The sequence below is a fragment of the Doryrhamphus excisus genome, linkage group LG9 (assembly GCF_037039965.1).
Source record: "Doryrhamphus excisus strain RoL-2023G ecotype Guam linkage group LG9, RoL_Dexc_Guam_v1.1, whole genome shotgun sequence".
In the NCBI taxonomy this organism is placed as follows: Eukaryota; Metazoa; Chordata; class Actinopteri; order Syngnathiformes; family Syngnathidae; genus Doryrhamphus; species Doryrhamphus excisus.
This window is the reverse complement of record NC_136365.1, coordinates 12,817,110-12,830,245: the sequence shown is the minus strand read 5'-3', so window position 1 is coordinate 12,830,245 and position 13,136 is coordinate 12,817,110. Positions and strand designations below refer to the sequence as shown.

At 45.1% G+C, this 13,136-nt stretch overlaps 2 protein-coding genes across 6 annotated transcripts; both read right to left on the bottom strand.

The window, feature by feature from the left end:
- Window positions 1–2,475: 2,475 nt before the first annotated feature.
- Window positions 2,476–5,070, bottom strand: npb (neuropeptide B). 2 transcript variants are annotated; one of them, XM_058069588.2, is made up of 3 exons: window positions 4,964–5,070; window positions 3,009–3,344; window positions 2,476–2,882 (listed from the first exon to the last, which is right to left on the bottom strand). In XM_058069588.2, exons 2-3 carry the CDS (start codon window positions 3,264–3,266, stop codon window positions 2,754–2,756), a joined length of 387 nt encoding a protein of 128 aa, XP_057925571.2. In that variant the 5' UTR covers window positions 3,267–3,344; window positions 4,964–5,070; the 3' UTR covers window positions 2,476–2,753. The 2 variants fall into 2 exon arrangements, with proteins under 2 accessions (XP_057925571.2, XP_057925580.2); XM_058069597.2 differs by lacking the exon at window positions 4,964–5,070 and adding an exon at window positions 3,415–4,757.
- Window positions 4,894–13,115, bottom strand: sgsh (N-sulfoglucosamine sulfohydrolase (sulfamidase)). 4 transcript variants are annotated; one of them, XM_078793417.1, is made up of 10 exons: window positions 12,887–13,115; window positions 11,462–11,622; window positions 7,772–7,877; window positions 7,610–7,695; window positions 7,364–7,465; window positions 7,198–7,279; window positions 6,919–7,122; window positions 6,588–6,754; window positions 6,304–6,521; window positions 4,894–5,162 (listed from the first exon to the last, which is right to left on the bottom strand). In XM_078793417.1, the coding sequence occupies exons 1-10, from the start codon at window positions 12,966–12,968 to the stop codon at window positions 4,979–4,981; spliced, it is 1,392 nt and encodes a 463-aa protein (XP_078649543.1). In that variant the 5' UTR covers window positions 12,969–13,115; the 3' UTR covers window positions 4,894–4,978. The 4 variants fall into 4 exon arrangements, with proteins under 4 accessions (XP_078649543.1, XP_078649542.1, XP_057925527.2 ...); XM_078793416.1 differs by adding an exon at window positions 8,426–8,492 and having other exon boundaries at window positions 7,364–7,695; window positions 12,887–13,095; XM_058069544.2 differs by having other exon boundaries at window positions 7,364–7,695.
- Between the last annotated feature and the right edge of the window lie 21 nt (window positions 13,116–13,136).

Genomic DNA, 13,136 nt, shown 5'->3' with positions numbered 1-13,136 from the left:
TTTAATAACTTGTTGTATTCGCCACTGGTCATGATGTGTCAGTAATGTCACTGTAATGTTCGGTGAAATACACAAGCACCAGACTTCATCGTCTGTAATGACACACTGCAGTACTTTAGCACTTGGCCTTTTTTGCTACTACAATTTAGCTGGGAAACGTCGGAGTAGCAGTTGATTGGAGCACCAGGACACTTCACAGTGTGTGTGTGTGTGTGTGTGTGTGTGTGTGTGTGTGTGTGTGTGTGTGTGTGTGTGTGTGTGTGTGTGTGCGTGTGCGTGTGTGTGCATGTGTGAGACACCAGCAGTGGTTGATTGCATTGGCGAGCGTTAATTGATCAACAATCATCACTTCCTGCTGGTAGAAAGACAACGATTGATTTTGGTCATGTTCCATACGTAATAAAGCCACTTTCCAAATGGATTTATTGTTTTCATTTCATTTCATTCAATCTCTCTTTTGCTAATGTTTGCAATAAAATTGTCTTTTTTTGATGACCATCTGGTGTCTTGTCTTTCTTGTAGATTTTATTCATGAACAAAATCAACCTTTTTCAACACAAGATTCATCATTCGGGGCGACACCTTCGTCTGTACCTGCCTTCTTTTAAAGGTTAGTGTCCTTCTACCAGCACTTCCGCTTACTGGACAGAAACTGGAATCATATTTTTACATAATGTGCTGCTTTGGAAATTCATCCAACAGGGGTAAATGGGACACACCTTCCAAACGGTGGTTTTCCAGGTGGTGATGGACACCATCATCAAGGAGAATCTGGAGGCCGTGTCTCTGCTATAGGAGGACAACGGGAGGCCCTAAAGCAGAGGTAGGGAACCTATGGCTCGGGAGCCAGGTAGGGCTCTTTTGATGACTGTATCTGGCTCTCAAGCATTTCTTACCACAATAAAAATGTATTTTTGCTAACATTTTAAAGTAAACATCACAGAAATGAAAATAATATTAAAAATCAACAACTTTTTTCATGCATTTTAATTCGTCCATCTATTTTCTACTGCAATACGGCCGACCATATCCATCTTTCCTGATATTTTCCAGGTCAAACACCACAACTAGTCTACCTCGGTCATTGAGATGTCAACATGTAAATATAAACTTTTCTCCGTTAGTCAAATAGTCAAATAGCTAAAGCTGCAGAACCAAGCCTTCTGGCAAAGATGGCCAAAAGAATGAAATATACTGAGTATGGTGTAAAATTATGCAGCAGCAGAAGTTGTATTAATGGCAACAAGTATTTGATTTATTATTAGACACTGCGCTGCTCACGAAAGTGTGCTGGCCACACCCCATTGGCGTGCGGTAGTGTGCCTGGTCTACACAATTAGAGCCCATTATAACTAAAACTGTTGGTCTTACATAAAAATGCACACATTTTATTGCATTCAATGTTTAAAAGAATTTATGTGGCTCTCACAGATACACATTTTAAAATATCTGGCCTTCATGGCTCTCTTAGCCAAAAAGGTTCCCGACCCCTGCCCTAAAGGGACACTTTGGACATCTCCACCTTTCGGCCGCATACAGCTTGAGCACCTAACGGATGCCTTCAGTTGGCATTTGATGCGTGAAGTACTACTGCTGCCCTTGTGTGTCGTGTCTCTGTGTAGGCTACAACATGTAGTACACCCTTCATCCACAGTCTGTGCGTCACATCTGTATATACACCATACATACACCGTATATTTACAGTATATACTGTATGTGTGCATGTACTTGTGTGTACTCGTCAGCCCCCAAACACATCATTATGTCATTTCTTCACAAATAACAATAACTCTATCTCTAACTCTATCTATGTATCCACTTTTTATGAAGTGTCATCAATGCAGCAGTTGCAATACTGATAATAATAATAATAATAATAATAATAATCCTAATCTTCTTATTTACCTTGCCTTTTACTGAGAATGACAACGAGTACACCTTCAAGGTAGTCGAATGTTCTAACACGCGAACACTAATACAGGTGCCTGTCAAAAAACTAGAATATTTGACGCTATTATTTACCAAGTCAACTTTTCAAAGATGTAAATAAAAGGCTGGAACCACGCATAATTACATCATTATTATTTCCTCATTTTTTTGAGATTGATTAATCACCAGACGTAATTATGAGAGGCTGGAATAAAGTATCATTTTTTGGAATGATAATTTCTAATTGGTTGAAGTATGAATTCAATTTTTCACATTTCATTTACATCTTTTTATTTATTGAGCCATAAATGAGCGTTTTTTTAATGCTCTTGTAATTTTGTGATGTGTGAAGCTGGAATTTTAAGTCATATTTTCTCTTTTATTGAAAATCAATGAGCCATGTGTCATTTTTATGAATAAAATGATTATTTCATCAAATTATGACGTCATTTACTGAGACGCCAATTAGAGACTGCGTCATGTCTGCTGCACTTTTCCTTGGTATGAAGTTGAATATGATATACATGACATACTTTAGTCCACACGTCAAGTGTTTGGTCATTTTAATAGATAAAAATAAGAAGACTATTTACAGGAAAGTCAACTTTATGAATGTTTGAATACATTTCAGCCTTGCCTGTCAGGGTTGGTCTGAAGCCATCTATGAATAAAGAATGAAAAGACTCCTCGAGCCAAAAGGGAACATACTACTACTACTACTACTACTAGTACTACTGCAATAATACCGATGATCGAACATCCAAGGGTTTACAATGGGCAAAGTGAGCGTCCTTGGGTCCTTGGGTCTTTGGGCCCAGCAGGACTCATGCGGACAAGCAGTCCAGCGAGTCCAGGGTGAGGAAGATGTCGGCCTTGCACTGGAAGGTTCCGGTTTCGTCCTGCAGAAGCTCGCAGCTCTTTAGGTTTGGAGAGATGTCCTTCACGCAAATCGCCTTCAATCATTCAAATACGCGAATTAAAAATACATTTAACATTTGAAGATCAACTACAAAAGCCGACAGAAGAGAGAGGCGTGCTTTTACGCACGCGCTTTTGCGCATGGAATGGATGATACTCACCATCCGTTTGAGCAAGGAGATCCGCCTGCTCGTCTCCGGAGACAAGTTGCTCGAGTCCTCGCTGTCCATCAGCGTCTCCTGGGACTCGGACCTGCGCACGTAAGGAGACCTCCTGATCCCGGAGAGCAGCCCGGAGGCGCGACCCACCGAGTAGTAGGTGGGTCCGGTAGACTGCTTGTACCAGGCTTGCGCGGAGGGACAGGACACGAGCAAAGACACGCCCACGCAGACCACAACGAAGCTCAAGAACCTCTCCATGGTGTCTTCTTCGTCTGCTTCTCACCTCCTGCTTGCTTTGCGTGCTGCCGGAACTTTCCTCCTGCTTTTATCTGCGGGCTGAAGGACGCCATCGTCACCAAACACCTTCATCCAATCACGAACCAGCTGAACACGTGACTTTACACACCCGAAAAACATAACGATTTCCTCCAAATCCGTTTGAGATGGCGTGGGATTGGAGGAGTGCGCTTGCACGAGTTAGTGGTGGGTGCCGAAGGAGCGGATCGGTCCAATCATCGGCAGTATCGATACCAAAGATGCGTCAGTATCGATATTTTTCAGTTCTCTTGAATAGCTATGCGTTTTGTTATTGTTTCATTATTCATATTGTTCTTGTTAAATGTATTGTATTTATATAAGATATTTGATGTATTTTACATAATAATAATGATGTGGACAGAGAAAACAGATGAAACCAGCAACCATAACATGTAATAGTAACAAAAGGGGGTGGATATAAACCAGGGGTCGGGAACCTTTTTGGCTAAGAGAGCCATGAAGGCCAGATATTTTAAAATGTGTATCTGTGAGAACCATATACATTTTTTTAAACATTGAATGCAATAAAATGTGTGCATTTTTATGTAAGACCAACAGTTTTAGATATAATGGGCTCTAATTGTGTAGACCAGGCACACTACCGCACGCCAATAGGGTGTGGCCAGCACACTTTCATGAGCAGCGCAGTGTCTAATAATAAATCAAATACTTGTTGCCATTATTACAACTTCTGCTGCTGCATAATTTTGCACTATACTCAGTATATTTCATTCTTTTGGCCATCTTTGCCAGAAGGCTTGGTTCTGCAGCTTTAGCTAGGTGACTATTTGACTAACGGAGAAAAGTTTATATTTACATGTTGACATCTCAATGACCGAGGTAGACTACCGCATTACCCAGTAATAATCGAGTTTTGGTGTTTGACCTGGAAAATATCAGGAAAGATGGATATGGTCGGCCGTATTGCAGTAGAAAATAGATGGACGAATTAAAATGCATAAAAAAGTTGTTGATTTTTAATATTATTTTTAACAGTCATTTCTGTGATGTTTACTTTAAAATGTTAGCAAAAATACATTTATTTTTATTTATTGTGGTAAGAAATGCTTGAGAGCCAGATACAGTCATCAAAAGAGCCCTACCTGGCTCCCGAGCCATAGGTTCCCTACCTCTGATATAAACATACAACGACTCAAACGGTGTTGCCGAGAAAAGACAAAAATACAAAAGTAGGAGGCAGCGTGGCGTCAAAAGGCCTCATTGGGAAGCAGACCCGTATCGGCATCGCTGCTACGTGGTCTTCATCTTTAAAAGGCAATGATGTCAGTCAAAATAGACACGTCAATCTTTTTCATATTGAACGTCTGCAAGAGCACGTCACACTTTCACAGAAGTTTCAGTCGACTAGCTTGAAAACGTGAGCTTTATCAATAAAGTGGTTTTCTTATGGATTTACTGGTGTGGCCTCCCCCCACCCACCCACCCACCCTCGTGGTGGCTGCATGGACTCAAGTTCAATCATCCTGAAATGCTTAAATGTCATGTAGACGATACAAATACACAACTAGACTGGAGACCTGACTGATCAAATAATCCAGGAACACTATGACAATGATAATAGCATTACTTCTTTAGGAGCGTTAAAAGCAGCCTGGCATACAAACATGGAAATAAACCTGATTATGCGCCTTTTACAGTCCATTGTATAGTGGTCTGCATTGTGGCTCCAGCTTGTCCTCCAGGACGTAGTCCGCTCCACAAACCCACGGGTCCCCCGTCTGCCACTGCCATTTCTGCAGACGCTGTCTCAGGCTGTCCAGCACTTTGCTGTAGGATGCGTCTGACGCCAGGTTATTTGTTTCCAGAGGGTCTCGCCTGCATTGGATGTGTATTAGTTACAGACAGTCCACTCCTGATCAAAAATGGCAAGAATTTACATTTTGCACTGTTGGAACTTGAGAAGGGTCTAAGTCGAGCTTCAAATTGCAAAAAGAAAAAATAGGTGTCAGACCAAAATCATTTAGAGTATCGTATTTTCTGGACAATAAGTACAATAAGTCGCACCAGCCATACATGCACAATGGCTCAGTGGTACAGGAGTGATAAGAGTAGCAGATACTGGCCTAAAGCGGCCTCTCGTGGCTGTCAGGAAAAAAACATCCACAGGGGTCGCTCTGGAGAAAAAGTGTCAGGACCAGTCAAACCATGAAAAGGTGCAACATTCATTCATTTTCTACCGCTTATCCTCATGAGGGTGGCGGGGGTGCTGGAGCCTATCACAACTGTCGTTGGGCGAGAGGCGGGGTACACCCTGGACTGGTGGCCAGCCAATCACAGGGCACATATAGACAAACAACCATTCACACTCACATTCATACCTATGGACAATTTGGACAATGAAGCTAGCATGTTTTTGGAATATGGGAGGAAACTGGAGTACCCGGAGAAAAGCCATGCATGCACGGGGAGAACAAGTGCAACTTGTTGTCCATAAAAGTTATTATCTTTAGTTATTCAGTTATTATCTTTAGGGGGCAACCCTTTCCACACATGGCCGTGTAGGTGTGGACTGTGAATGGGTTTCCTCCATTAATAATCATTAATAATAATCATTCATTCATTTTCTACCGCTTATCCTCACAAGGGTGAGGATAAGCATATATAGACAAACAACCATTCCGGCCCACATTCATACCTATGGACAATTTGGAGTGGCCAATTAACCTAGCATGTTTTTGGAATGTGGGAAGAAACCGGAGTACCCGGAGAAAACCCACGCATGCACGGGGAGAACATGCAAACTCCACACAGAGATGGCCGAGGGTGAGATTGAACCTAGCTGTGAGGTCCTTGAGGTCAAGGTGCATTTCGTGTTCAGTTGTGTTGTCACAGACTAAGATTGACATTTGTTGGACGATGTGAAACATTTAAGTGTGACCAAAAAGAAAAGCTCTCCTCCCTTGTCATTGTCATCGAGATGTCTTCTATAGACAGAAATGAGTATGACTGAGCGGACCTGGTGTGGTACAGCTCCCAGCGCTCTCTGTAGTAATACTGCTGTAGACTCTTCAGCCAGTGTGTGGGTTCACGCTGCCTGGTGCGGTTCAGCAGGTCCTGGAAGGTGGCCGACACGTACAGGTCCTGGTCGATGGGGAAGGGCATGCGGTAGTGGAGGTTGTGGAGGAGGTGGTACGCCCCCTGATGGACGGAGCGTGTGGGGTAGTACATGGTGACCTGCGTGCGAAAACAAAGCGATCAAAGTCGTGGCGGACTTGAAAATACACAAGCACGTCTCCAGACCTCGTGTAGGGACTGGCTGGCGAAGACGGTGTGCCAGTCGATGGGCTCAGCGACCAGAACAGGCAGCAGAGAACGACCCGTGAGCTGGACCGGGACAGCCATGCTGCTGGGAAGACTGTAGGACGGGTAGGGAATGGAAAACCAGTCCAGGATGGTGGGGGTGATGTCTGACACATAAAATAACATAAATACCTTGGTCAGGGTCACTGATTGGTTCCAGAGTTAACATTGATAACTGATGTTACTGCTGATGATGATACATTTCTGTCTTTGCACTGAATGCAGCACGGTCTCCCTCTGGTGGCCGATTCCATACATAGCAACCACTCACCCAGTAAGCTGACGTAGGCCTGACTGGTGTCTCCCCATCGATTCCTGTGCTCGGGAGAGGAAAGCAGCATGGGCTCCGCCGTGCCGGAGCGGTACAGGTTGGTTCTGCCGTTGGGGAAGGGGATGGCGTTGTCAGAGCTGTAGATGACCAAGGTGTCGTTTTCATAGCCAGCATCCCTAAGCTCCTGAAGAACCAATCCAATGCCTGCACAGACAAAGGTACTTTATTAAAAGGCCTTCCTGGTGTGGGGCAGGTACAGTCTCCCAACAGTCGACCTACCCTGGTCCAGCCTGCTAACAGTCGTGTACAAAGCAGCCAAGTCGGCCCGTGCTGCAGGCGTGTCCGGCACAAAGGGAGGAACCTGAATCCCACAAAAAGTCCTTCATTTCCGGCAGCATATTGTGCCGTGGTACAGAAATCGAGCCTCATTTTTGGGAAAGCCGACCTTAACTTGTTGTGGTGTGTAATATTGTGGAGTCCAGTCTGGAATTCTCCCCATCTCCATGTCCCCGTTCCCGAACTTCTCACAGAAGGCTCCATACTGGGGCTGGGAGTGTCCACAGCGGTGGGTGTCATGGAAGGCAACATAGAGAAAAAAAGGCCTCTCTTCATCTTTTCCACTTTCTTCCCCTTTATGGGTCTGGAAAAACTTCCGAACTAGAAGTTTGATGCGGGTGATGTTCCTCCCCACCTGGAGGACGGAGTTGTTTTCCTCCGTGTAGGCAAAGTCAAAGGGGTATACAGACCCAGGGCCGACATGTTTTTTGCCGATGATACCTGAGAGGGGAAATCTAGAACGTGTAGTTTGCGTGTCGTCTAAAAATTCCACCAAGAAAAAGAGAAGATGACTGACCTGTGTGTATGTTAGCTTGGCTGAGGAGCAGTGGCAGACTTTGGACGCCATCGAAGGAGTTAAAATGATGCACGCCTTGGTGGAGGCCATACATGCCATTCTGGTGCTGAGAGGATAGGAAAAGGTTTTGCATACATAGTATGTACATAGTTTACATAAACTAGCCTGTTCGCCCTGGGCTGTATCCTTCTGTGGAATCCAGCACCCAAAGAAATCTGTGCTTTTTTAATTGAGTCCACCCGGGGGCCAGTACCAGCAATGTGATCAATACGTGATAAAACCAGAATTATTCTCATTTTGGGAATTGGATCTCCATTATTTTATTTTATTTATTATTATTTTTTTTTTCAAGATGGCGGCGCCCTGTCCGGCTGCGGCTGCTTTGGCTCCTGGTAATACAGACACTTTATCAATAATTTCACCACATAGATCAGTGTTTTCAGCATCAACTGCCCAGCGTAACAGTACAAGAATAGTATACGACAGACAGGCTATCCTTCGTCTGAGAAAAATCAGCAATTTGAAGCCCATAAACTTTGAAAGCCTTGATCTGCTACGCCAGTTAGGAATAACAGATCACAGTACAGACCGCCCGTGGAGACATCGAAGGCGATGCGAGAGGAAGCAGAAGCGGGGTTGTCGTGGTGGACTTACAGCTAAGCAAAAAGCGAACCCGTTCCGACCAGCGCTTCCATCAGTCTTGCTCGCCAACGTACGCTCCCTGGAAAACAAATTGGACTACCTGAAATTGGACTTAAGCACCAAACGGGAGACAAGAAACTGCTGCATCCTCATCCTCACCGAGACATGGCTCAACTCATCTGTCCCGGATTCCGCCATTAGCCTGGATGGGCTCACAACATTCAGGTCTGACAGGAGCCATGCACTCACGGGTAAAACCCGGGGGGGGCGGTGTTTGCATCTATACTAATAACAGTTGGTGTAACAACGCTACCCTGGTCTCCAGTCACTGTTGTGTGGACATTGAGTTTATGATTGTGAGATGCAGACCTTTCTACCTTCCCCGAGAATTCACCAGCGTCACCATTGTTGCCGTCTACATTCCGCCTGATGCTAACTGCAAGCAAGCCCTAAATGTACTCTACCTTGCCATCAGCGACATGCAAACCACACACCCGGACAGCGTGTTTATTGTTGCTGGAGACTTTAACCAGGCCAACATGAAGACGGTGCATCCGAATTTCTACCAACATGTGGATTTTGCTACTAGAGGTGAGAATACTTTGGACTTGGCTTACACAAACATCAAGGAAGCATTCAAAGCCGTCCCCCGCCCACACCTTGGCTCCTCAGATCACAGATCTGTTATGCTAATCCCAGCATACCAGCCCCTGCTCACCAGGGGAAAGCCTGCTGTGAAGAAGGTGAGGGTGTGGCCAGAGGGAGCTATGTCTGCACTGCAAGACTGTTTTGAGTGCACCGAATGGGACATGTTCAGAGAAGCTGCAACATACAACCAACACACCAATTGGGGGAGTATGCTGCATCTGTAACAGGCTACATACAGTGGTGCATGGAGGAGGTTACAGTCACCAAGACGACCATCACACAGGCCAACCAGAAACCTTGGATGACTCAGGAGGTGCGTGAAAGACTAAGAGAACGCAATGCTGCGTTTAAATCTGGTGATGTGATGGCACTCAGATCAGCAAGGGCAAATCTGAACCGTGCCATCAGAGTGGCAAAGCGTGCCCACAGCCGGAAGATCCAAAGCTTCTTCCAGGACCCCGGCAACGCCAGACAACTGTGGCAGGGCATCCAGGCTGTCACTGACTACAAAGCCAGACCTGCACCCTGCCAGAATGACATCAGCTTCCTCAATGAGCTAAATAACTTCTTCGGAAGGTTTGAGGCTCTGAACAATAACCCTGCGAGGAAGGCTACCCCCACCCCGATGAACAGGCAGTCAAGTTTGATACTGCTGCTGTGTGGAGAGTCCTGAGGAAGGTCAACGTGCGGAAAGCTGCAGGCCCAGACGCCATTCCAGGACGGGTGATCAAGGAATGTGCAGACCAGCTGGCCCACATGCTCACAGACATCTTCAACACCTCACTGGCCCAAGCTGTCGTCCCCCCGTGTTTCAAGACCGCCACAATAATTCCAGTGCCCGAGAAACCATCTATTACATGTCTCAATGACTTTCGGCCCATTGCACTCACATCAACCATTATGAAATGTTTCGAGAGGGTGGTTAAGGACCATATCACCTCCATACTCCCCCCATCACTCGATCCCTTCCAATTCGCGTACCAGCCAAACCGCTCCACTGAAGACGCCATCTCCACTACTCTCCACCTGAGCCTGGAGCACCTGGAGAAGAAAAACACCCATGTACGGATGCTGTTCCTAGACTTCAGCTCAGCATTCAACACGATCATCCCCCAGGACCTGGTACGCAAGTTGGAGCCACTGGGCCTCAAGACCCCCCTGTGCAACTGGCTGCTTGACTTCCTCACAGATAGAACCCAGTATGTCAGAGTGGGCAACAACACATCCAGTGTCATCTCCCTGAACACCGACTTGCCCCAGGGATGTGTTCTGAGCCCCCTGTTGTTTACACTAATGACCCATGACTGTCGCCCCAAGTACAGCAGCAACCATATCCTGAAGTACGCGGACGACACAACAGTTGTGGGCCTCATTCAGGACAACAACGAACTGGCTTACAGGGAGGAAGTGCGACACCTTGTGGATTGGTGCAAGGCGAACAACCTGATCCTGAATGTTGACAAAACAAAGGAGATCATCGTCGACTTCGGGAGATCCAGACCCAGCCACACTCCACTCAGCATCAACGGCACAGCCGTAGAAGTTGTGAACACAACCAAGTACTTGGGGTTGCATACCACGGACAACCTCGGCTGGTCACTCCACACCTCCGCTCTGGCGAAGAAGGCACAGCAGCGACTGCACTTCCTGCGGCGGATGAGAAGAGCCTCCCTCTCCCCTCCTATCCTTACCACCTTCTACAGAGGGACCATCAAGAACCTGCTGACCAACTGCATCTCCGTCTGGTCTGGGAGCTGCAAGGCCTCGAACTGGACGTTACTGCAGAGAGTGGTGAGGACAGTGGAGAAGATCATCGGGACCCAGCTCCCCCCCATTAAGGACATAGCAAACAGCCGGTGTGTATCTAGAGCCCATCGGATCTGCTCTGACCCCACACACCCCCAGCATGGACTGTTCTCTCGCCTGGCATCGGGGAGAAGGCTCTGCAGCATCCGCTGTAGGACGACCAGGTTCAGAGACAGCTACTTCCCCCTGGGCATCAGACTGCTGAATGCCAAATAAGCCCCTCTACCTTTACTTACATTATTATTATTTATTTAAATTATTTGGGCAATTTACTGTTCACGCTGCACTTTACATTATGTTGTTCATATTTGGTGTCTATCCTACCTATTTATTCTCCACATTATTATTATTATTATTATTATTATTCATTGTTACTTATCTTCTTTTGTGTCTGTTGTTATATGGGAGCCAGGCAACGACATTTCGTTGGCAATTTCACTACTGTGTTTTTGTGCAATGACAATAAAGGGAGTCTATGTCTATTATTTCCTACGGTTGAAATTGCTGCAGATATGGTCAGACCTTTTTAAATGAATTCACGGTGAAACCTGTCCACAGCCGAAAGTAACCTAGTCAACGTTTGGTGTGTGTTACCTGCGGCAGGCCAGTGAGGATGGTGGAGCGACTGGGGGAACAGCTGCTGACAGACGTGAAGGCGTTGTTGAAGACCAGGCTGCGTTGGGCCAGAGAACGCAGGTGAGGGGTGTGGACCACCGAATTATTGTACACCTCCGTCTCAAACCCGGCATCATCAGCTGGAAGGGCGCAAACACACATCAGGGCTCAACAAGTGTGTGTGTGTGTGTGATGCATCTTGGTTTGATTGCATTGATTTGAATGGTTGGTCATACAGGGTGGAATCAGTGTCCACAAAACCTTCAATGATATTTACCAAAAAGAATTGGGTGCTTATGTTTCTTTTTCTTTGGGATTTTCTCCCATCCACACAGGGCCAACCACCTACATGGTACATGTCCACGCCACAATTCCACAAACCATCAAGAATGGACAAAAACATAATAAAACAATGCTTGGCATTAGAGGGTTAGCCATTAAGGCCATAATTACTACAACAGAAAATACGTACATCCAATACATCATCTCCAAACCTCTACACCAGGGGTCGGGAACCTTTTTGGCTAAGAGACCATGAAGGCCAGATATTTTAAAATGTGTATCTGTGAGAGCCATATACATTTTTTTAAACATTGAATGCAATAAAATGTGTGCATTTTTATGTAAGACCAACAGTTTTAGTTATAATGGGCTCTAATTGTGTAGACCAGGCACACTACCGCACGCCAATGGGGTGTGGCCAGCACACTTTCGTGAGCAGCGCAGTGTCTAATAATAAATCAAATACTTGTTGCCATTAATACAACTTCTGCTGCTGCATAATTTTGCACCATACTCAGTATATTTCATTCTTTTGGCCATCTTTGCCAGAAGGCTTGGTTCTGCAGCTTTAGCTAGGTGACTATTTGACTAAAGGAGAAAAGTTTATATTTACATGTTGACATCTCAATGACCGAGGTAGACTACCGCATTACCCAGTAATAATCGAGTTTTGGTGTTTGACCTGGAAAATATCAGGAAAGATGGATATGGTCGGCCGTATTGCAGTAGAAAATAGATGGACGAATTAAAATGCATAAAAAAGTTGTTGATTTTTAATATTATTTTTAACAGTCATTTCTGTGATGTTTACTTTAAAATGTTAGCAAAAATACATTTTTATTGTGGTAAGAAATGCTTGAGAGCCAGATACAGTCATCAAAAGAGCCCTACCCCGAGCCATAGGTTCCCTACCTCTGCTCTACACCTAACTTAACATATGTTGACCTCCGTTGGATTGTTTTATAGCATCTTAAATGTACAAAACGTACCATAAACACCCCACATTGTACGTTAAATAACAAATCAATATTCACAAAGTAGAGTACACTAGATTACTGATGTTGTGATGCTAGCATGAAATTAACTGTCACTTAGCAATTTTTAAACAAAAGAACAACTCACCGATGATCAGGACGACATTTCTTGTTTTTGACTGGGCAAAATAAAAACGAAGTACAAGGCAAGAAAAGAGCTGAAGCAGCATGGTAATGTTGAAACGGTATTATATGTACTTAGAATATACTACACGTAAGTAGAATGAATTGTTTTCAGCCACATCGGCGCACATAAAACACACACACACCAAAAACAAACACGTCTTCCGCAAATACATTTGGCCCCGCCTACATTTACACACGTGACTGTGAACACG